The 25,861-nt window shown below is 37.7% G+C and overlaps 1 protein-coding gene across 6 annotated transcripts in view; it reads right to left on the reverse strand.

The window, feature by feature from the left end:
• sipa1l1 (signal-induced proliferation-associated 1 like 1) overlaps window positions 1-25,861 on the reverse strand; it is a 121,131-nt gene that overhangs the window by 15,483 nt on the left and 79,787 nt on the right. For 4 of the 6 annotated variants that reach the window (XM_056481016.1, XM_056481018.1, XM_056481014.1 and 1 more), the window contains exons 4-12: window positions 25,590-25,778; window positions 22,523-22,697; window positions 21,579-21,682; window positions 19,673-19,830; window positions 11,086-11,665; window positions 8,901-9,175; window positions 6,804-7,094; window positions 6,511-6,663; window positions 4,431-4,555 (exon numbers count right to left, since the gene is read on the reverse strand). In XM_056481016.1, coding sequence (XP_056336991.1) covers window positions 4,431-4,555; window positions 6,511-6,663; window positions 6,804-7,094; window positions 8,901-9,175; window positions 11,086-11,665; window positions 19,673-19,830; window positions 21,579-21,682; window positions 22,523-22,697; window positions 25,590-25,778 — 2,050 coding nt within the window. The remainder of the gene's footprint in view (window positions 1-4,430; window positions 4,556-6,510; window positions 6,664-6,803; window positions 7,095-8,900; window positions 9,176-11,085; window positions 11,666-19,672; window positions 19,831-21,578; window positions 21,683-22,522; window positions 22,698-25,589; window positions 25,779-25,861) is intronic. The other 2 variants (XM_056481017.1, XM_056481020.1) reach the window with 2 other exon arrangements.

The following is a 25,861-nucleotide window of genomic DNA, read 5'->3' on the forward strand; positions in this document are numbered from 1 at the left end:
TAATTTTGTTGTGTCATGTTGCCATGTTGGGTCAGGTATGAACACAACCAGATATAATAACATTTCAGTGACCATCGATTTAAGACACTGTGCAAGAATGTGAGAAATATGTCCAAAATTACACAAATTGCTCTTATATGGATTTCACATCCCTTTCAGCATTCAAAAGTGGAAAAGTCACTGATAGAACCGATATCAGAGAACAAATGCTTTCACTGTTAATCCTTTTCCACTTTACATATTTGTCCTCTAATTTGAACAATTTCTCCATTATTTAGATACAAAGCAGATTCATTTTTTTGAGTTTTTCTTATTTTATTTTTTTACATACGATATCCTAAGAATCTGACTGCACCAAGGTTGTAATAGGTATGGATTTTTAATTAGTTTTAATATAGTTTTGACTTCAGTTTGTTTTAATTAGTTTTTACAGGTAGTTTTACTAGTTTTTATTAGTTTCTATATTTTGAAATTGCTTAGTTTTAGTTTAGTTTTTATTAGTTCCAGTATTAGTTTTAGGTTTTTTTTCTCTAAATTAGGACATTTGTTAGGTTCAAGATTCAAAATTATCAGAATAAATATTTTATAATGAAAACTCAACCAAAGATCATTTTTTTGAAACGTGAGGACACATGACCACTCTCACCTACCACTACCATCTACCCATACTCAAATTTAAATACAACAGCCCACAAGACAGCAGCCTTAAGTAAAATATGTGTGCAAGGCTGTTTCTTAGATACACAGTAGTGATGGAAAGTTCAGATCTTTAACGCCGAACCAGATTTTTTTGAGACAATCCAAAATTTTGTACTCCGCAATTATAATTTTAGTCAGTTAAAATTAAAGTTAAAGTTTTGCAACCCAACTGAAACATGATTCACTTATTTAAATTCCGTTACGGCTTTACGAAACAAACTGACATTACATTTAAGCCCTCGGTTTACCAGTGCTGCAGTTGTTCAAGTTTGGTTCAGTCACAGCAGGCTGCCATGTACTGTTCGTGTTCGGTTCACCATCTGCTAAATCAGGCATGTGTGGTATTATCGGTTCACCACTTCTCAAATTTGATCTCAATGTACTGTTCTATTAACTGAATAACTCAGGATATATTGGTTTATTTCGAAGTCAGTGGGGGTATTAGTCATATTAAAAAGTAAGCAGTTTGTGGATAAGTGCTTACTGGAGACGCAAATCTTTTCAAATGATTCAGTTTGATTTGGTGAACTAGTTCAACCGGCTCACTTGGAAGATCCGGTTAAAAGAACGATTCGTTGGCAATCGCAATCACTAATACAGAAATAAAACCCATTACTAGGCACAAATGTGTTAAAGTAATAATTTTAAGTGTGCATTTAATGCTGTCACCGTGCTGCTATGTCCACTCGTTGTATTTGTCACAGGAGCAACAGCGAGGACTGACTAGGGGAGAACCAGCTCGATCTGGCCAATGGCAGCAGGATTACAGACTCTGAGGTGCCGTGTGGGTCAAACACCTGACAGCGCAAATAGATTTACTTCTAAAAGGCTTACAGTAAGATTGTGTATCAAATACATTTACAAAGACTAAAATAAAGGACGTTTTTACAACAATTTTAGTTAGTTCAGTTAGTTTTGTATGTACACCATACAATTTCAGTTAGTACTAGTTTTTTTTAAAGTCTCGTTTTTATTTTTATTTCAGTTAACGAAAATGATTTTGCAATTCTAGTTTTTGTTTTTTCGTTCGGTTTTGTTTTCTCCACCTTCTTCCTACATTTAATTCAGAAAGAACTTTAGGTATTTTGGTCTAATATGTAAATAGCAAACCAGTGAACTGCACTTCAAAGCCACCCCAAAATATAAAACCAGCAAAGGACAGCATTTTTCTGACTGACCTCTCATACCCCAAACAGTCGTCTGCAATCATGAGAGCGGTGTATAATTCTAGGCTGTGGTAACATTTACAGCACGGGTCGTAAGGTTTACTGGGCCGAACTGCTCAGATGTGTTTTGTGTAGGCTGGACCATGCTATTATCATTCGAGTCATCGTGAGGTCACATAACTGAGCTGAGAGGGGTCAAAGAGAAAGTGGAGGAGGGCCGCTTGACCACAACAGTCAGAGAAGCTAGAAACAGTGAGATGCTTGTGAAGAAGGGAGACAGACAGACGCAGTAGAGGCAGAATAAGACTGCCTGCAGCTCCTGCATTCGGGAATATTCCTGTCAAAAGCAGGAGACATGTGGAGAGGCAGAGGAATGGAGAGAGGAAAAGAAACAAGAAAAATACGTAGAAAGGGGGTGGCAGTGTGAGTCACAGCACACTTGGACCTTGAAGAGTGAGAGGAGATGGAGTGGGGGGGGGGTGCTAGAGGCACACAAAGCGCTGCTTACACAACCGTACCAGCAGGAAAGAGGAGGTATTTCTGTCTTCGCTTGAACCCATACACAGCCTGCTGTTCAGAGACACCGTTTATGTTCGCTGCCTTTCACTGGACACAGCTTACTTTCAAAGGCTATGCTTGATCTATCGAGCGCTCTCAGGTTGACCACGGTTATACAAGAGAGAGGTATTCAGGGGGAGGGAAGGATCAGGTGATATGCTATGTGTTGCCGAAATGTTTTTGCGGTCAAAAACAAGTGGTCAAGCTAAAAATAATACTAATCATTTAAAATAAGAAAACCGTCAAGGCCAGGTGGAAATGCGGCATAATAAAGCCACATAGCCTAAAGCATGGCAAGGGAAGAAGTGTTTCCATGCATGTTTTAAAGAGTAATACCTTTCCTCCAGTTCCTGGGTTGAAACAATGCTTCGCTTTCTGTGTTTTGTAATGAAAGCACTTGAGCAGAAGACTAGGTTTAACATATCTTGGAGTGACTGTGAGTGGTGTTTGTCCGTGTGGCCGCCACTGTGCTAAGGTGTTATTAGTGGTTGCCTGGACATTGCTATGCGGTTGCTAAGGTGCTCTGAGAGGTTACTTACTGGAGTCAAAAGAGCTCACCCTCAAGTCTCTTTGATATTCTGATCCACACATCCTCCCGTCAATGCAAGTCTAAAGGATTTTTTCGCCTACTTTATCACTGGCCAGGTGATAATGTCGATGCAGGCTTCTTGAAAAGTAAAATCAGACTTTGCACTTGTACTTTAGCTAACTAGATGATCTAAACGTGTAAATACACAGTGAAGTTTCCAGTTGCTAAATATAAAGTTGACTTTTTTTCAACATTTGTAAAGTTCAGTTTATAATTTATGATATCAGTTGATATCAAATTAAATCAAAGTCCCGTGAACCAGAATCATACCTGAAATTTGCCTTAAAGGGCACCTATGATGAAAACCATCTTGTAAGCTGTTTGGATAGAACTGTGTGTAGGTTTAGTGTGTCCACAGTCATATTGGGTGATCCATACAGCAGTGTATAGTAACGTGTATTCATGTCATATTTGCCATGCAAAAACAGTGCAGAGTTGTGACGTGTGTGCATGTCTGTCTGTGTTTGTGCGTGAAATTTGTAACTACATTGTGTGCGTCTCATCGAAAGGCGTAAATGAACTCCACAACAAATACATCAAATAATAATTGTGAAAGTTCTTACTGTGGTATTTCTCATGAACGTTACATGAGATCTGCTTCCTTCATGTCTGTCACTGTGCTGTTTATCTGACACAGCTGAGGTGGAGATTGAGGCACACTCTGACAGGCACGTGGGAACAAAGATACTCAGAGCTGAAAATTGCATATTTCTGAAGGGTCTAATAAATAATCTGATGGGTGTTTTGAGCTGAAACGGGCACATTCTGGAGACACAAAAGACTCATCTTAAATCTTGAAAAAGGGGTAAAATAGGTGCCCTTTAATACCCAGCTCTTTGAAATTTTTGCAAGCAATGCTGTGGTAAAGAAGATCCAGATGCAGATTTTGATTAAATATGCCTGGATGATTAAATATCTTGGCAAATATATTTGATTAAATATTGCCAATGGACTAATTTTGCTGAATAAAATTCATTAACACGGCCGCACAAATATATTTCCCAAAAGCTTTACAAAAGCATCCGATATGAGAACAACTTGAAATCAACTTGATGTTACTGTTAAATAAGGTACAATTTCATTTTTGTGTTGAGGGTTTCTGAATGGTGTCATGCTTTGATGAGTCGAGAAGCAAAGTCTATAATCATCCTTCATTCAAATATCAAGCACTGACGGCCTCAAAAGCCAGTAATACTCCTGTCATCTTGTGCTTCAAAAGTCTGTTTTGAATATTTCCTGTCAATCTCCTTGCGTTCCCTCTTTGCCCATTCTCCTTTTCAGTCTCTCATTCAGTTAACTGTCTCGTTTAGCTTTTTCATTTTATCATGCAGCGCTTCCTCATTGATCTCCTCCTAGACAGCATGCATAAATATCCCTCTTCTCTTTAATAATTCATGAGTGATGAAGTGTGGTCTGACCTGATGGTGGTCTGTCAGAGCTGTCCTCCACTCTCGGCCAGCTGGGGGTCGACTTGCCGCTGCTTCCTCCCTCTGCAGCCATTTGCCGCTCCGGTGGGAGAGGAGAGTGCCTGTTGTGTGCAAATCTATAACGTGAGCATAAACACGCATATGCTGTCAATTAACATGCATCATTGTGTCATGCGTCCCGTCATTAAGAGCTGTGTGAGAGCTTGAACAGTTAAAGCGATGAGATGATCGGGTGATTAAGGGGTGGACAGTAGGGCTGGGCGAAATATTTTTCAATTGATCAACATTTTTTCTAAATATAAAGTATTGATTCTCAAAAGCAGTGAACAAAATATATACTTTTTATATACACTTGCTGGCCCCTTTATTAGGTGCCCCCTTTTGCCTTCAGAACTGCCTCAATCCTTCATGGCATAGATTCAACAAGGTACTGAAAATATTACTCTGAGATTTAGCATATTGACATGATAGCATCATGCAGTTGCTGCAAATTTGTCGGCTGCACATCTATGATGCGAATCTCCCATTCCACCACATCCCAAAGGTACTCTACTGAATTGAGTTCTGGTGACTGTGGAGGCCATTTGAGTTCAGTGAACTCATTGCTATGTTCAAGATACCAGTCTGAGATGATTCATGCTTTATGACATGCCATGCTATCCTGCTGGAAGTAGCCATCAGAAGATGGGTACACTGTGGTCATAAAGGGATGGACATGGTCAGCAACATAACTCAATTGGTACTAATGGGCCCAAAGTGTGCCAAGATAATATCCCCCACACCATTACACCACCACCACCAGCCTGAACCATTGATACAAGGTAGGATAGATCTATGCTTTCATGTTGTTGACATCAAATTCTGACCCTACGATCCGACTGTTTCAGCAGAAATCGAGACTCATCAGACCAGGCAACAACGTTTTTCCAATCTTCTTTTGTCCAATTTTGGTGAGCCTGTGCCAAGAGTAGCCTCAGTTTCCTGTTGTTAGCTAACAGGAGTGGCACTCGGTGTGGTCTACTGCTGCTGTAGCCCATCTGCCTCAAGGTTCGAGGCATTGTGCATTCAGAGATGCTCTTCTTCATACCTCGGTTGTAACGAGTGGTTATTTCAGTTACTGTTGCCTTTCTATCAGCTCTAAACTGACCATTTTCCTCTGACATCAACAAGGCATTTGCGCCCACAGAACTGCCACTCACTGGATATTTTTTCTTTTTCGGACCATTCTCTGTAAACCCTAGAGATGGTTGTACATGAAAATCCCAGTAGATCAGCAGTTTCTGAAATACTCAGACCAGCCTGTCTGGCACCAACAACCATGCCACGTTCAAAGTCACTTATATCCCCTTTCTTCTCCATTCTGATGCTCGGTTTGGACTGCAGCAGATCGTCTTGACCACGTCTACATGCATAAACATTTACAAAGCATCACTAAACTCACTTCACTTTTGTAGCTTTCTTGCATCTTGAACAATCAAATACCCTGATTTCGATGCATGTCAAAATGTCCATCTTCCAGAATTTTCATGTAAACAGTCAGTCAAGTCCCAATTTTCACAAACAGTTCGGTGACATTATATGTATATAAGTTAATTAAAATAAGAGCAGCTTAACAAAACATTGTTAATGCCAGAAATAAAGGAACAAAAGAAAACATTCCACTGCCCTTGGGCAAATATTTCATAGCTTTATGATGATACATATAGAATTTATTTGATCTAGTTAGGATCTATGTATATAATCTATTATATTTTATACTATGACTCTTTCATATCCTGCTAAGCATCTGAAATAGTGTGGTGGGTTTTGTTTTAATGTACCTATGCACCTGAACTAACAGATTGACTGATTATTTTGTAGATAGCAATTGCATTAAAGTATTAAAGTACAATAGCAATTGTATTAAAGTTATGTTCACTGAACCAAATTGAGAATCAAATCAAATCAAATGATGAGCTTGTGAAAAGGAATCCAATCTGAATGGACACCCAGCCCTTCTGGACAGTTAATAGCTTAAAACAAAGCAAGGACGAAGAGGAGGTAGACAGGAGGTGTTCTGTAAAAGCCTCACCCCTCAGGCATGGACTTCTGCCTCCAGTGAGCGGAGCTGCCTGAGCCCGTGTCACTGGAGCAGGAGAGGTTACTGGGAGAACTGCGGTTGTGCTGCGAGCGGCCCAACATGAGAGAGGAGGTCAGGGCATAGTTCTCAGAACCCGGAGACATCCTGAGAGGGGCAGAGAAAGATCGATACACACAAATACAGATAAACGCCAGACAGGAACAACAAGCAAAAAAAAAGAAAAGAAAATACAAATATGAAGGGGAAGGGCAACTCCACTACATAAAGGCAGACGCATTTCGCACCTTTTGGAGTCCAGAGGTCGCCCATCGCTGGACACGCTGCGGGGGATGGCGGCAGCTCTTTCTGGCCGCTCGGCAGAGAGGGTCTTGCCCATGCTGGCCCCCAGGCTGACGGCACGGTTCGGGGTCCCGCTGTGACTCTGAGGTGAGGCGGTGAGGGACTGCTGTGGGCTGGATGAGGTGCGCTGCCATTTATTATTATTGCTCCGGAAAGGAAACTTGTACTCGAAGGAGCCGCTCTCATTGCTGCCCTTGTATTCAACTACTGGCATGCGGTGCAGTTCTGAACAGCCTCTGCAAGACAAATCCGGTTATTAGCCAAAATGATGGTCCATAAAAGATACTGACATTTTACAATGAACAAAGTAAAATTATGTTGTTGTTGTTGTTTTTACCATTCCTTTCATTCAAATTTAAAGGTTTGATAACCTTAATTAAAAAGAAATTCAATTGAACTTTAAAGGAACAATATGTAATTTTACTCCGCTAGAGGGCTTGTTAGCAGTCAAACCGAAATTAGATCGCTAAAGCACATTATATTGAGAAAAGAGCAAGCAGTCTAATAGAACACACAACATATTAAAGTGCCTTTAGAGTTACCTTGCCCCTTAAAACCAAACCGGAAATCGAGGGTGTATGACATCATTAGCATGGCGACACAATCTATATCACTAATTAAAGTTGCTTATTTCTCTGGATTTGAACATTCTTCGAAACATATGGGACAGAGATGCCCAAAGTTGGCCCACAGTAACCTTTGAAAAGATAGGGAGAATGATGAAAAGGTGGTTGTGGCAAATATCTTTAACAGAGATCCTGATTTCAAATTTAACACTGATACTTTTAACTGTTATGTGCACGCCGTGTCGTGGCGCCGAGCGGCACTTCCGGTGTGCGACCTGCTTCTCTCCACAGAGGAATGCTGGAGTTCAGACAGAGTGACCATCGGATCGCGTTATTGATCACCTCCCTGACTAAGGCCCTTCTCCCCCGATCACTCAGCTTAGATGGCCAGCCAGCTCTAGGAAGAGTCCTGGTGGTTCCAAACATCTTCCACTGATAGATGATGGAGGCCACTGTGCTCATTGGAACTTTTAGAGCAGCAGAAATGTTTCTGTAACCTTCCTCAGCCTTGTGCCTCGAGACAATCCTGTCTCGGAGGTCTACAGACAATTCCTTTGTCTTCATGCTTGGTTTGTGCTTTATCATGCAGTCAACCCTGGGACCTTATATAGACAGGTGTATGCCTTTTCAAATCATGTCTTTTCACAAAATGTGGAAAAAGTGAAGCACTATGAATACTTTCCATATGCACTGTATATTCAGCCTAAAGCCCTCACTCAAGGTTGATTTTCGGTCTGTGAAAAAGTTTGCGTATCTCTGATTTGGGATAATACAAGTACACAAGTCAGTAAAATACAAAACACTGTTCTTGACGTGTTTGAATATTTTAATAAAACATTTATTTAGTTTCAATTAAAGTCTCAATATTGTACAACCATTAAATTCTAAGTCCAGTAACTGAAGTGTTTTTGTAATAAAAATACACAAGCCACAAATTTGTGTTTAAACAAGCAAATATTCCATAACGTAAGAATATATTTATAGGGGGGCTCAAACATAGTCTTTAATAGGTCATTTCACTTTAGTTGCTCAATTTAGTTTTTTCCACAAGTCGTTTTAAAAAGACATATACTGTAGTTTCCAGTTTAGACAAAAACATAAACTGTCAAAAATGGAAACAGCAGGTATTCGAAGGATAATAATAACGCACAGCCAAACCAGAAAAAAGCACACTCAACTCAAATCAAAATCTGGTGGGTCTGATGAATTGTAGCTTAGACCCTGATCATTATAACCTTCAAGTTGGCACAGTGCCTGCAGGCGAGCCAAGACTGGGAAGGCGGATCTCATCTATTTTGGTTTGCATGTGTGGGCATGAAGGTGCAATGTTTAGTATTGTTGTCTTACTGCAAAACTTGAAATGACTTGTTTACTTTTCTACCTGCCAAAAATAATTGCTGCTTACTTCACTTTACTCCAACAAGATTCACTCAAGAAATAATGAACCAAACCATTAAGTGATGTTGAAAGACCTACCTGCGAGGTGTGGCATCTTCGTGGGGTGGAATGATGACAACTTTCACAGTGACTGATGTGCGGAGCAGGTCTATCATCTGCTCATGCGAAAGTGTTGCCACAGCCACCTTGCAAATTTCGACTAATCGGCTGCCTTGCCTCAGCCCTGCTTGCCAGGCGTAGCCATAGGGCTCCACCTCTGCCACAATGCCTTCATAGTTAACATGAAAGCCAAGCTGGCCCAGTCCGTTCCTCCTTAAGGTCATCTCAGATGTTTCACAGCCTTTAGTGAGGTGCTGAGAGGAAGAGGGGAAAACAGACAGATATAACAGTGTCTAACTAGATTCTGCAGCAGTTGAATACAATTTACAGACCAATTTCCGCTCTTAAGGATGCGAGGCATTGTTAAAATGGACAGAATGGACTAGATATGTCTATCACAAACTATTGTCAGTGTAAAAATGAAAAAAGTCTTAAAATGTCTTAAAATGAAAAAAAGGCTTTGCTAATATATTTCATGACTGTGATGGAGATCATGAGCATTCAGTTTGCCGAGTACTAGTTACCATGGCAACAGCTCCTGCACTTCAAGAGTGACATAATGGGCAGGAGGCCAAATCAAGAGTACATTCAAGCCAATGCACAGTTATGCAAAGACTCTCATGTACATCCCATTAATTAACACAATGAGACGTACACAACACAGCTAGGAAAACTAGCTTCTCTGAAAGCTTAATTGTTCTAATCCCACTTGGGTACAAGCTGAAAATGATTATGAACCATGAGACAAGCTCTTAGGTAACTGTGCTGTGTGTCTAACTAAATAAACTTATTTGGGGAAAATTATTCATTCAATTATGACAAGGCAGTGCAGGTGAATATGGTAGCCACAAAATAGCCTATATTAATTACCATTCTTACACAGATGATTACATTAAGATTAGTTTATTTAACAAGTTTTCTAAAATCTTGCTTAATTATTCAAATAAGGCATTATATAAACAAATATGCACTAATTAGCATATAATTCTCATTTTATATTTCTGACATTTGTCAAATGATTTTAGCAGAGGGAATTTTAGGAATCTCTTTTTGTCACACTATAAGAAAATACTATGAACAGCCATCAGAAAATACATGAAAATGTTTATAATAAAATGTATAAGTAATCTTTACTTATTAAGAAAATGGACATAAATAAAATGAACAATTGGCGTATGTAAGCACTACTGAAGGTAATGTATATGGATCAACACAGGGGAAAACACATTTAGAGAAAACAGCCTTAAAAATATGCATTGTGATTTAAATGTACAGACAATTGATAAAATGGCATAAAAATTCATTTAGGATGTTTTCGTTCCATGAAACTGAAAACTAAATATTGTTTAAAAACCCAAACAGCCCAAAATTTCACTGACGGTCCCTTCCCCTTACCCCTAGGGGTGTCCCAATTCTCTTTAGCTTAATTAAGGCGTAGGGCTAATGGGAAGGGCTAGATAGGCCTTGAAACTGAGATTTTTCAGGACCACACTTGAAATTTTCAGAATACACCTTCTACAACAGCAGCATGGCTGCACACGGAAGTAAGGAGATGCACAAATTAGTATTTTTTGTCATTATTAGGAATTTCTACAACAAACAAGCATATGTTTTGATACATTCATAACTGCACTTGTGTTTTACCGGCATGCTTTAAAAAAAAACGGTTAAAAAAACTCAACATTTCGCCATCTATAATTGCTAATAATAACTGCTGTATAGCAGTCCCAAAACATTCTGTCACTCTATGACGCTCTATACCCTGTCAAATACCCTGTCAAAACAGTCTAGTGGCTGGGAATGGTCTTGTATAACGTTAATGTTGTTTTCGTGTTTACATAGATAAATATGTCCATGATGTAAACACAGTTTACGATCTTATTGCCACATTATATTGTTATGATAATATAATATATGCCTTCAGTGATTTCCTGAAAATAAATACCCAAAAAAAAAAACGCAACTGGAATAACTACAGCAGTCGTCATCGTCGATCTTATATGAAGCAAGAGATTGCGATGTCATATGATGATGTGTGCAGCTGTTGTAGTGCTGTCCCATTTTTCAGGGGTAAACACAAAAATAGAATTGGGATTGAGCCTAAGTGTCTCAATTTTAAAAAATTGTAAATAAATAAATATATCATCTGCAATGCCAAACTTACCTCTAAACGTTTAACAACCTCCCGGAAGTCTTCTGTATTATTGTTCATTGAACGCAAAGAGATGTTTTCTCCACGTTCATAGAAGATCTTCATGGAAGCAGGGCTTCCCAGTGTCCAACCAATCACATCTCGGACAGCACAGTTAAAGACAACAGCCTTGGCTTCTGGGTCCACCAGCACTAGAAAGTCATTTGAAATGGCTAGTAGGGCCTCCAGTTCTCCTCCGGCCCCATGATCCTCAGCGTAAACAGGCCAAGTGATGGCCCCTGGGCTTCGCAGCTCTGCACCAAGGTATGGCCGTGTTTTCTCCTTACGCTTATGGGCCAGAGAAATGAAAGGAAACTTGCCTGAGGGATCAATTGGTGTACTTGTAACATGCCGCTCAGCCAAGTCCCTCAAATACTCCTGCCGTGTTCGAGTGGCCATGGCCCGGAACTTGTCCGACTTGTGAGCTGCGTTTTCAGCATTGATGACCTTGGCCAACAGAAAATCTCGAAATACGGTGGACTTGGGGAATGTAGCATCCTCAGGAATCGGTGGTCCGAAGGCAGGTACATCTCGTGAGCGAGCCACTGCCACACTATGAGTGAGGGGGTGTGGAGGAAATTGAGGGAAACAAGAGAGAAGATTTCAAACAATGAGACAAATTGCACAAGATAATTGCTAAACCATCCTTGAACTTCCCTAAAGGCCCTCATGTTTATGCATGAATGAAATTCATTCCAAAGACAATGTGGCTGCTATGTAAATGATAAAACTAAGAGTCAAAGTGTGAAGTGCAGCAGTGGGGACACCAATCACTGCCAAATGGGAATGGATGGAAATTATCAAATAGAATATGGGGATGGTTATCGTTCTGTTGACTAGACCACATTTACTGTGCTGCTCGTAAACGTGGGCAGACTCCTCACATGCCAGAACATTATGGATTCAATACCATCTATGAAAACCTTCAAACCTTTCTTCTCTACCTCACTGCTTTATCTCTCCCTTGCTTTTTTTCCTTTCATTAAGTCTCTGGAATGGACATCTAAAGCTTCCTGCTCTGTCTGGTATGCCTGGAACTAGCCAGGCATAGCGGTAATGAGGCTGGACTGAACAGAGCCTCTACCCTGATCTTACAATGATACTGGAAGAGAAAGAAAAAGAAAAGTCCAGGCCAGAAACTAAAAACTGTGGTAAGAAAGAGAGGCCTAAAAAAGTCCCGTTGTCTGTGCGTGGGATCGATCTTTAAAAAAAATAAATAAATAAACACTGTGGAGAAACATCCATGTGTGCAAATTCGAGCTTGCAAATTCATCTCAACAAACTTCTGTCCCACAGCAACAGAGGCTTGCTGAAGTATGAACTGAGATGAGTAACTTGTTGATATCTAATTCAGTCATTGTTTTTTTTTCTATGCCTGTAGGCACAAACAACACATACTTGGCTCAGAGTGAAACTGGAAATAGGAAGGTTGTTGATTCACTGCACACAAAAGCAAATCTCGAGTTATCACACATTTAGCACATGCTGTTAATTTAAGCTCAGCATATTCAGAAATCACGGTAGGTATTTGATGTTTCAAGATCAGGGGTGTTAAGCTAAACTCATATCCAAATAGACAAATTGTGCTCAGGATACTTCAAGATAGCCTAAATGAAATGGTCTGACTGCTTCTAAATGAACTAAGTAGCAATTTAGGCTACTACCACACAAAGACAGAGCTTTCCTTATTTTTGCCTCATTTCAAAAAACTGAAAGACCTGTATGTAGCACTTGTGATTCTCCAACAGAAACACACAAAGATATGGAGATTTCTTGGAGAATGCTTAAAAACCTTGTGCATGGTACACAAACTAACACCAAATGATTATGGCAAATGCGTTTTCGTAAAGTTGTTAAGCTTCTGCAGCATGAACACATGAAAGTAGTCCGCCATTGTTGTTTGTTGTCACAGTGACTACGTTTACAAGGACATCAGTAATCTAATTATTTGCCTTAATCTGAATAAGACAATAATATGATTAAGGTGTTTACAGGAGATGCTTTTTGAATGTTTCTTTCATGATACCATTTTCCATGTTATAGCAGATAATTCAATTAACGTCATTGCGTCACTGCACTATCCACATTTCATCTGGAGTTTCATTTTTGATTTGTCGACTTTAACTCCAGTTTGGCACTTTCACTTTCATTCAGGAACATTTCATACATGTCCCTTGTGACAAACGAGATATTGGATGAGAGTATGAACTGCTGGAAGAGTCTTGTTTTAATGGAATTTGATACATACAACAACGCACGTTGTATGGGAAATAACTCTGTATTTCATGATGCAGGTGTCTGTGGTAGGTGCAGAGAATAGTCAAACAGCCTTGTGTGTGTGGAATAACCTGTTACAAAATGCGGCGAAAATCCTACAAGACAATAATAGTTTGATCGCGGTGTTTACATGTCTGTACTGCACTTCAATAATGCGACTAAATCGGCATACTCCACAGCATGTCAGAGTATTGTCTTAATCATATTAAAAATCAGATTATTGGTGTCCATGTAAACATACTCAATGTTAATTGTTAATAGGGTGAGAGACATGGGCTGATGACATCATAGTTTTACAAAATACATGGATTAGCAGTTTACACAAATGGAAGACCTTTACTTTTCAGATTTATTCACTTTGGGAACTGATTTAAAAAAAAAATGTCTTTCTTCCAAAGCACCAGTTCCATCTGGTACAACATTTTTGGGTAATATTATATCCAGGGTATATACAGCAATCAGAGAGTGAAATTTAGTAATATTCAAGAGTTTTAAGACTCTTTCTATACATGTTAAGACCTCACCATCACTTTGGATTTCACCTGGTAACATTGGTTACATTTTAATGTACAGTATATTTACTAAATATTAATTGTATGAAACTAATCCAAAACCAAAAAATTATTCATATAAATAATAAAATAATAAATAATAAAAATGATAATTGGTGCCTATAGAACTGCAGTATTTGATAGATTTCATAAATTACACAGCACCCCAATTCAAATAAAATTCAGGCAAACTTTAGCACACAATTATACACGATAGAATAAAAAAGATACAAGATTTAATACATTGTAAAAACGCATTCATAACTTTTTAATTATTTTTTAAAGGCCTTAAATTTCTCTAAATTGATTAAGCAACTTTTAATACTTTAAGACCCCACGGACACCCTGATATAGCAAAACGCATCTCTGTGTGGGCATTAGTTAAGGTAAAAATGCAATTCAACCCAACAGACCCATAACCAAAGTGTTATCATAATTCACAAAATGAAAAGTGCCACATAAAAGCAGCAGTGTCTGATTCTGGGAACAAAAACCCAACAACTACCTCTATATCTTAGTATTTTATGCATTCAATTTTTTAATATTGCAAGAATTATCCACCAACAAAGCCTTAATTCCTGCTCTCATAATCTTAATTCCTACTCTTACTTAATTAACTTCTGTTCTAAATTCCTAATCTGTATTGTTCAAGAGAGGATGAAAGGTACATGCATATAGGTGTGTATAAAAAAGCCACAAAAAGCCAGAAGAGTAAATTTTTTTTCAATCCATCTTGATCAGGGGTGCCCAAACTTTCTTACAAAGAGCCAAAAACCAAAATTGATTGAGGCTAGTGGGCTGAAGGTGATAGTTACAATGGGTCATTTCCTAATTTATTTTGTAATATTTAGAATATCTAGAAAACATTGCTTTATATTAACTAATACATAATAGTTTTATTGACATTTTATAATAAACTTATTACAGTAAAAACATTTATAAATCTCATTTATAACAGAATGAAGTTTGACACTAGTTTTTGCCTTAATTTGCTCGGCAACATCTTCTATCCATCCAGTAACTATTTACATTTGTTTAAAAATCGGATTCATTTACAACATTTAATTGAAACATTTACTTTCAGTTTGTTTTTTGTAGCTCAGCAATAAAACAACCAATAAGAGTTTACGTCAGATGGGATGGTGGGCCAAATGAAAGGTTACAATAGGCCAACTTTGGCCCGTGGGCCCCCGTGGGCATCTCTGATCTTGATAGATTACACAGGGGAAAGTAAACAGGTCCACTCTGACCAATGGGAGTAGTTGCACTCACATGTAAAAATCCCTATTTTGTAACACTTTACCTTGTGAAAGTTACTCATACTAAGAACAAAAGTAGCACTGTAACAAATTAAGTTCCCTGTTTCATAAAGCAAACAATCAACAAGCTTGCAAACACACAAAGTGTAAACAAATGCAGGTGCTAAACTACTGCGAGTGTTAATGGAATGTTTCCACCAATTGACAGAGCTAGTGAACATTTGAAACATCTGATAGTCAACATCTGTTTTTAAGCATGATACTTCAAAGAAAAGGGTGATTTTATAACCAGGTCCAAACCATGGTAAGAAGCCTACAAAAACCTTATAGTTTAATAGTAAAACTTAGTTTTTGCCATTGCTCTGTGATTTTTCACTCGGTGCACATTATACAGTTTTCTCTTTAAGCATAAAGCAGTCACAACACCCACTACTGTACTTGAGCAAATGGCATACAAAACCAAACTTTGTATAAAAGTGCGGACAATGATCGTCATCAACATTTTTCAAAAGCCAAAATAACACAGTAGACATTTCATCCACACATAATCCACTTCTGGGCATTCAGCAGTTATTCAGTGACTAACAGCAAGCGGGCTGGCTTTATTGTTGTAGCCGACCCCCTTGGCTTAGGTGGAGAGGCAAACTGGATTACATATCTGAAGTATAAATACACAGTGTGTGGGCTGGTGGAGCATCCACTGCCCACAGCAAGGAACTAAAGAACCTCCACACAAGCAAAAAAAAACGGCCTGACCCACTCAAAAATACACAGGTGCACAAGCATTACATACATTAAACAAGTTTATAGTTTGTGAGAACTCTGCAATAGAAAGTGACCAACACTTTCTGACACAGTATAACATTCAAGGTTTCTAGAAAACTAATAAACAATTCATTGTCACTTATTTGATTGTTTAAGTAAAATACATTTATGCTCACAAAGGCTGAATTTAATTGATAAAAACACATATCTATTTGGGGTATTAAGAGAACAATTTTACATAAACGGTTTCTATTTTTATATATTTGAAAGTGTAAATAATTACTATGTTGGCTAAGATGATTCTCCAGTTTTCAGTGTCACAAGACCCTTCAGGAATCATTCTGATGTGCTGAATAAAACCTTTCTTATTTTCAATGTAAAGTACAGTGCTTAATATTTTGGGTTTCATAATACTTTAAGAAGTATTTGATGAATAGAATATTAGCTGATCACATGATTATCGACTCCATATCGTGTACTTGAAGGGGAGTTTTGAACCATAAATAGCAAATCTGCAAAATAATTTTCTATTTAGTATTTTCTGGACTGCCAGGGCAAGTGTGTCTTGTGTTCCTTTAAAGCTACACAAATAAAAAAGAACACCCTTCATGGTTTCAGATTATGGCTAACTTGTATCTGATATATTTTAGAGAATCTAGGTAATTGTGCCAGCACCTCTCTCTCTCTCTCACACACTCACATGTGCAGAAAATACTGTATTGGCGTCAGCATTTCTAACTTGACATAGGAGCCTATTCACCATTAAACTAAATAACACAGCTAAACATAGAAAAGTTATTTGGTTACTTTATTAAATTTGTCTAATAGTTTAGCAAACAATGTTACACCATGACTAACCATGAATGCCAAAAGATAGGCACGTGAGCCCTCAGTAAAGTTCAGTTTCAGTTTCGCTTTACATACATCTCGCCTTTTTTATTTCAGGGTTTTCACCTTTATTGGATAGGACTAAAGAGAGAATTGACAGGAAAGCATGGGGAGCAGAGAGAGGGAAAAGATCTGCATAGGACCGCGAGGCGGGCATCGAACTCAAGTTGCCGTGAGCACCAGAGTGAATGTTTCGACACACTAACCACTACACCACTGGCGCCAACACCTCTCGCCTGTTTTAATGAATGATATTTCATTTTATACATGCTGTTTTTTATTTTTGTTCTTTACATTCAAAAGATTTGGATCAGGAGGAAATACATTATGTTAACATTGTTTAAAAAAGCCTCAAGTTTGAAGAACAAAAAGGCAAGTTTGACCTGGTGTAACCTAAAGCTGCAAACTATTTTCCTGAAAACAAGGTAAATTATAAAATTGTGCTGTTATATTAAAAATCGAATGTACAATAGGAACTGTCTACACTGATAAATCTGTGCAAGCATATTATGCTCATTACTCCCAAGCACAGTCAATTTGGCCTTAAACACTATTATAATTAAAGGGTGTCCTTGCTAAATGTTCTTTCATAACCGCGTTCCCTGTCTGTAAAAGTTTACAAATCCCTGCTCTAACAGATAAAGTCATTTTAGAACTGATTTAAACAAGTACGTTTTAAATGTTCCAGCAATTTCAAAATGCTTTGAGCTACCAAACACAACTAATTTCACTGCATTTAAATCTGTTTTCTGAGTTGACAGAAAGACTAGGAAAAAGACTTCACAACACTCTGTTGTTATTGTATGCATGCAACCACACAACAACAACAACAAATTTTCTGAGGCACTGTAGAATCAGAAAAGCATGAAACATTTCAGTTTCAGAATAAAATGTCTGGGTGAAAAAAAGCACATTTTAACAGCTTCCGCTTTCTACAATGTTACCATCAATCTTCACATTTCACTGGTGGCTCAGAAGTTGTCGAAGGGGCTCCAGTGAACAGTGTTAACTACTTCAATACAGCCGGGAGCAGCCAATAAAACAACAGGGGGGCTAATAAATCATTAAATCTCTCCATAAACACCTTTAATCACCCCTCGTACAGTACCTGTGTTCCACCTTTACACCAATAACAATCTTCTACGCCACATGATCGAAAATAAAAACCAGAAACCCACTGAACCCACCTGATCCACTTTCTGACTTCCATCCTAATTGCTGTCTAAACAATCCAATAACACGGCAAGCGTGGCCACAGCAGAGAAACGTTTTCAACTCAAAATTCAGCCTAAGTTTGAAGGGGCTCCAGGAGGGAGGGAGTGAGTGAATCTGTCAGGGAAGGAGGAGCAGGGTTGTATGGTTTGAACAGCAGGCCTTCGTGTCCCTGTTTGCTGTGTGCTTCGTTTAGCTTATTGTTCCAGAGAGGTTCGGTCAGGCCGGGCCTTTGTAACTTCTGTACTTTCGGAGCTGAACAGCGATGAGGCTCCCTACTGGGTATAATTAAGATGACACACAATGAGGCCCATCAGCAATTAAAACCTCCATTAGTTTCATGAGGCAAAACAAAAAGCGAATAAGAGCGAGAGAGAGTGAGTGAGTGAGCAAGAATGCGATTGAAATGTTAAGTCACTATGAAGATATCAATGATCAACATCAATTTTGTTGCCCGTTCAGTTCAGATAAGCGCACAGTCTGTCTTTTGTTTGACTCGCAGTAGCATTTTCGAGGTTGGACTGCAAGCAATGCAGCGATCAACAAATCCTACTGATAAACAGCCCCCAGTAGGCGTGAAGGAAATTTAGCGAGCCTAGCTCATTTGAAGTGGTTAAGAGCAGTGCTCTCCTGGGTAATGTGCTGTACGACAAGAGTAATAAGCTGGCCAGAGGACATCAAGCGAGAACATAACCCAGCACCGGCAGGAAGAAAATCCATTTCTCCATTAAAGAGGAAAAAAAACACTACAATTAGATGCTGACTGAATGGATTCTGCCAAAACAAGGCCAGAAAAAAGCTGATTTTACATCAAGTTATAGATTACAAACTTTAATAAAAATTACATCTGAGCTATTAAATGAACAAAAGGAAGACAATACTCCAAAAACAACAACAACAACATCTACAAACCAATCAGATTCATGATGTAAAGCTAATATAGCCTGTTGAATTCTCAAATAAAAAAGAATAAGTCCTTCAATAAGTCTATACGCTTATGTACTGTTCAAATTTACTACCCTTTCGTTACGCTTGTGGCTCTTTTTGTCCCATCGACTTACATTCTAATGACATTTTTGATTGCAAAGCCATGACAGCATATAATCATTCATCCCTGATTGTTGGTGGTTTTTTCCTGTTGTAAATTTTGTACTGTTTTGTACTGTTTGCCCAGTATTGTTTAACACTTTCAAAGCATTATCCCAAAATGTGTGTCAAAATAAGATCTGTGACCAAAAATCAATCCATTTGCTAAAACAAAGAGAAAGTTGTGGCCAAATTAAGACTCAAAATCACATTAAAGTTAGAGTTACATTAAAAATACATTTTACTCGTCCATATGTCTTGTGATATTCTTAAAACTCATAAACCTCATAACATGGTCACAGAGGACCAAGTACATTTAGCAAGCATATTTTACCTTGTGTCAAAGAAAATGTAACAGTCAGTTGGTTAATGCCTGAACTAGTCTTTTTACATTGCTCATTATTATGATGGTCTACAATGATCAATGCTACAAAGGTCTATAATAATCAATCCAACTAATACTAAAAAAAGTTATAATTCTGCACATTTGCTTATAGATTTTGGACTTTTTAATCCACTTACCGGTAGCAGGCATTTTCAGTGCACGGGTTGAGCGCTCGTACAACCACAAAGACATGCTGAAAGTGCGAGCGGATGTTCTTGGGACTGAAGGGTTTTGCTCCAGGCTCTTGAAACACAATTGTGACAATGTCGTTTCCAATGTGTCTTTTCCTTAGAAGCTATATAAAAAAAAAACAATCAAAGGGGTCATAATAATAAAAAAAAGGCTTGAAGAGGTTTTCCCACTTGCAGGAACTGTAATTTTCTAAATCCACAATAAGTGATAACAATAAAAATAAGTTTACAAATTCCATGCAGAAATATACTCTTAATTTTATTAACTATTAATATTAACCCACACACAGCCCACAAGTTTGTTTACTGTAGATGAATATGTGAGTTATGTGCTCCTCTCAAAGATAAAAGTAAAATGGTGAGAAAACAGCACTTCAGAATGCAGAATGTTTTTTGTACAAGCACAATAATTTGACACTATAAATTGCTTCAACATGGGGATGGAAACAAAGAAGAAATCAAAGAAAGAAAAACAAAGAAATCCCCATAGTTTAAAGGTGCAGCAGGTGATCGTCTTCAGTGGCAGCGGTAAAAACAAATGCTGAATCAAAAATTATTAAAATCCTGAATCAGTATTGAAGTTACTTTTGCACGCTGTAGGAAGGATGACACCATGGCTGAAGTATTTCTTTTAGACAGGTAATGTTATGTTTTAAAACTATTTTAGTTACGCAAAGCTGATGCAGATTGTGTTTATAAATGGGTTATATGAACAGAAGTGTTGTTCAGCCACTGAAATCTTCTGGAGAAACATCGATGTGACTATTCAGTTTCATAAGAGACCTTTTACAGCATCAATAATGTAGATTTTATTTAGTTTAACAAAGAGACATCAGTAAATAGAGCTATTCCACCTAGCCTGCTCTACTGAGGTGAAGTTTACTGAGTTTTTACTTTAGTAAAATTTTTAACAATGACAACCTCTGACGCGGTCCCTATATGGTTTATAGCATGCAAGTATGGCTTAGTAATAAGTGTAAATCCTGCACCCTGCCGGCGATCCTTGCATGCATGAAATATTGCACATTCTGCGAGATTTGCTTGCTACACATCTGAAAACATGCTACATAAAATACAGTTTTTTTTGTTCGGAATTGTAGTATTATAAAGTACTATAGAGTTTTCTAACTGGTGAATGACAGGATTCGTAATTTTAGGAGGTGTGGTTTTGGATGGCAGGGGATGGACTACGTTTCAAAGATAGTATGCTAACAAATAACATTTTGGCAGATCACCTACTGCACCTTAAAACAACAGAAAAATTTTACCGTTTTCATTGACTCAATGTGACTAATAATCTCATGACTGAAATCATCTCACAGAAGGATTTGTTTCAAACATTCGAGTGAAGTGAGTCTGGCGTAAAAACACGTTGTTATATGTGCTATTTTTTTAAAAACATATTTTCAGATGTAGCAGCAACACTATGAAGCTAATCAACCAGCTGTCATTATCACTGAACAATTATATTGATTCCATTATCATTGTTAATTATTATCAACATGCTAGAGTTGTACTAGAACCAGCTTTACTGATTGAACTGATTACTTTACTGATTAGCCTACTTCAATGAATTCAACTATACAATTTTAAACAAGAAAAAAAAACAACCTTAGTTTCAATTAGAATTACAACTTCTACTTCAACAACTTCTAAATCAGCTCTCCTCTAGTGTTTAATGCTTTTAAATGGATATCTGACCTCAAGAGGCTAAACCGCAAAAAAGAAGGGCTTGCTTTGCTAAGCTGTTTCAAACTCCTGAAAAGTCAAAAAGCCAATGAATTTGCCCCGATTTTGTCCTTCACCTAAAGTATATGGACACCTTAGTAGTGTTTATCATTGGGCAGCTTACCTGCTGTTTATTATTGGGTGTGTACGGCAGCATTGTAGACACATGGAACATGATCTCATAGTCTTTGAAAGTTGTATACAACGAATGTGTTCCAGTAGAGTCCGCTGCAAGAAAAACAGCTCATGTTAACCTTCCATAAACAGCTTTTATATGACACCTGCTTTTCTTTTGTTAAACACATAAAGCTTCTGTTTTGTCTGAACGGAACATGCAGCCTTTGATCATCACAGAATCTCATTTATTTAACACTCTTTGACTTGTTGGAGCAACATATGGCTGCCGCTGTTTTATAGGACTTCTTTTTTTCTATTGTTCACAAACAGGACAGCACAGTTGTCGTTTTGGACAGCGGCCACAAAGACTCATCTTTTCCTCTGTCCCTCCTTCCTGATCTCTCTACTCCACCTGACTCCAAAACCACGTCCCAATCCATCAAGCTGAGATCAAAGCTTTCTGACACCTCCACCGCCCAGTGTAGTTCGTAAAGGGGGAGAATGTAAGGGCTAAAATGTCAAGTCTGATAAATGGAATTAAAAGCATGCCTTGATCAGAGATAATATTGCTCATGGTCACAGAAGGGAGAGGTGGAACTCGGCTGCCAAACAAGGCATGCATGACTGCCTTTGCAATAAAGCCACTGCAGTTCAGACCAACAAACAGACTAAACGATACAACGAGAGATGATTGTTGGCATTTAGATCCATTCCCATTTAATCAAGACCTCTGATTGTTAATAAACTACTGACGGTGGAGGGATGCATTTAGAACGAGCTTCAGGCTGATTTGAGAGAGATTCTGTTAGCATTAATTAACTATCCTTACACACCATTAAACTAGCATGACAAGAGGCTTGAGATTCACATGGCATTTCAAGGTTAATCACACAATAACTCTTTTGGGCTTCGGTGGCGATTAAATAAACCTTTCAAGATGATGAGACTCACTTTTAGTGTCCAGTTGGGCACGGTACTTTGAAAAACCCTTAAGGCGAACCCTTTCTCCCAGCAGCTGCAGGAACTCTTCTAGAGCTGGGCCTGCTGTCTCATTATTGTACATCTCCTCCTCGCTGCTCTGGCCAGCCTGACAGTACATAACTCCCACCTTTAGCTGGAAACTAAGCTGCACAGAGAGGATGAAAGAAAGATCATCAAACAACGAAAACAGTTTTTCGGGCTACTAATAGAATGTGCAACGTTAGTACAAGTAAAAAAATATATATATACTAATAATAATAATAATAATAATAATAATATATTTTAGATATTAGATATTTTTAAATAGATATTTTTTAAGACAATTCTATACAGCTTAAAGTGACATTTAAAGGCTTAACTAAGTTACTTAGGTTAACTAGGCAAGTTAGGGTAATTAGGCAAGTTATTGTATAACAATGTTTTGTTCTGTAGACTATCGAAAAAAAATGCTTAAAGGGGCTAATAATTTTGACCTTAAAATGGATTTTAAAAAATTAAAAACTGCTTTCATTCTAGCCGAAATAAAACAAATAAGACTTTCTCCAGAAGAAAAAATATTATCAAGCATACTGTGAAAATCTCCTTGCTATGTTAAACATCATTTGGGAAATATTTAAAAAAGAAAATAAATTCAAAGGGGGCTAATAATTCTGACTTCAACTGTATAGACAATGTGCATAAAATAGTTTGATTGATTGATTTTATTTGATTTAATAATAATAAAAAAAAAAAACTTTAAAAGCCATCAAAACAAAAATGTTTAATAAAAATGTTCTAAAATACAAAATGTTTAATATATGCATTTTGCATAATATCTGTATTTATGCATAATATTTTATTAAGAATAACAACAGCAAGAACAGTAACAGTAATACTATAAAATAAATATTAAAAAATAAATGAGTTTAGTAATGATAATAAAATCTAATAATAAATACTATATAATAATACAGTTCCCACTCTAAACGGATTTTAAAATATAATACATATTATATTGAAATTTTGATTCATGACCTTAATGAAATTATGACAATTTTTCTTTTTTGGGAGGCACTGACATAAAACAGAAAAAAATAGACAAAACTGCTCATTTTATTAATATATTCTGGTTTTTGCATTGCCAATTTAAAGCATTATTTAATTATGTATTTAAAAAATATATTTGTATGCATTGACAATTTTAATGGGGTGGGAACTAATAATCCATTGCAAAGATGAAAAACCTCTAGTTATAATAGTTTTTATCGGGTGAAAATAATCATACAAGGATAACTGAGTTTAATTAAACAGCTTATCAAATAATTATTCCAATTATATTTATTTTTCTACTATTTCTATAATTGGATAACCTTATGTTAATATACACTAGATTTGACTAAAGTCTGTGTGAACCGGAAATTGTTGCAACTATTAACTTTAGGACATGTTTACACCAAAACATTTTAGTTTTAAAACGCCGTTTTAAAACGAAAACGATCCAGATCCACACTGGCGTTTCTGAACAGCTCTCCAACCACACTACACCGCTGAAAACGCACATCACGTGACCAGACACACACACACTCTGGCATGCGCTGCAGCGTATGTGCATGCCTGAGCTCCAGGCAGTCAGCAAGTGCTTTGAGCACACCTACCCAGGCGAGAGCTGTGCACGTCGGGACACTTCATCAGGAATCTACCGCTGGATCTAATCTCACCATATTTGTTAAACGTGATATTTAATTCATCTTGTTGTCTATTTCTAAAGACATATTCCCCAATTTTGGTCTTTTGACTATTACATGTTCTCAGGTAACGTGTTTTGGCTGAGCGCAAAGTTAATATATTATGTAACCACGTACACTGATTCTGCACATCTGACTGATTGCTTCCCTTTATTTTCTATATTGTATAAACTTATTGTATGTTATACTTTTATAATTGACATTATTGATTATTAAATCTGATATTCAGCAAAAGAGACAGTGTATGTTTCATATTTTACATAGAAAAAAAGGAGGCAGTAATGTTATGTTAAAGGCTCCGTTTTGTTATAAATATGCATTCAGTGAAGATTACGGTCATATAAATATGTAACTACACGATGCCTTAACATTTTTGGTGTCTCTCATGTTTTCATTTTATTGTTAAAATAGTGAAACAACATAGCCAGGATGATGTGAATGACGTTGCCTACTCTGTTCCCTTTGATTTACTTGATGTGTCTTCGGTAGTTTGTTTTCCATGTCAAACTTGCAAAGTCTGAACTTACAAGTAAAAGATGCAAGACTGATCTTTGTGTAGCCTACTTAATATTGAGAAAAAGGCCCAATCTGATAGGCGAATGTCGGCAGCCACGCCTTTTCACATGTCTCAGTTTTCCCCCATCCACACTGACACGGAACAGCAGCGTTTTAAAACCAAAAGGGCCTCTTCAGCGTTTTTAAAACACTCCGTTTTCAGGGCTCGAAAGCTCCAGGGTAGTGTGGATGAAAGGTGTAACCATAGCAAAACTTATGCGTATTAAAATTAAAAATGTATTCGTGTAAATAGTGCCAAACGGTGGATGACAAAATGTTATTAGGGGGTGGGGTTTGCAATAAAATAACAGTTGGAGGGGCGTGGTTAAGCAAATTTCCTACATGGCAATGTAATGACAAAATGACATAATAATAATATTATATTTTATTTATAACGCACTTTTCTAAAACCCAAAGCGCTCATCAGAGAAGAACTACTATTCCAGAATGGAAGTAAAAAAGTTTCTTCTTGATGACAAATTAATTGTTAACCACAAATCTAGCAATGTGAGCTAACAAAATCATTAGGTTAGTTTTTAATTCATTTGGACTTAAAAGACTACCAAACTTTTTCACCTTCACATTGCTAATTTAGGCTTCACTAACTCTCTTCGGGTTTAACTTTTGTTGTGGAAACATCCTTCCATTAGTAGCTATTACAAAAAATGACTAAAAACAGAAGACTGACAGCCCAGTCTGTTACACATGCATGACAAGAAATCATTCGTCAACAGTAAGGTGATGTAAAATCATAGTACCCCCTGCTCATCCAGTTTCATCAGCTGTTCTGTGACCTTGGGTGTGTTGAGAGCCAGTCGGAGGCAGTGGGCATTGAGCTCAGGTACAAGGTAATCCAGCACCTCTTTAAGCGGCAGGCCTCGAGCCAAGCCATGCTTGGAAGTGGAGGGCACAGCATCCTCCAAAATGGAGCCCCGTATGGTTGTTAACTACAAGCAGAAAGGTTAAAGTTGTGAAAGAGAGACATCTTTGTATTGCAGATTTAAATATGCATGGGAATACATACACAGCG

This window comes from Danio aesculapii, chromosome 20 (genome assembly GCF_903798145.1).
Source record: "Danio aesculapii chromosome 20, fDanAes4.1, whole genome shotgun sequence".
In the NCBI taxonomy this organism is placed as follows: domain Eukaryota; kingdom Metazoa; phylum Chordata; class Actinopteri; order Cypriniformes; family Danionidae; genus Danio; species Danio aesculapii.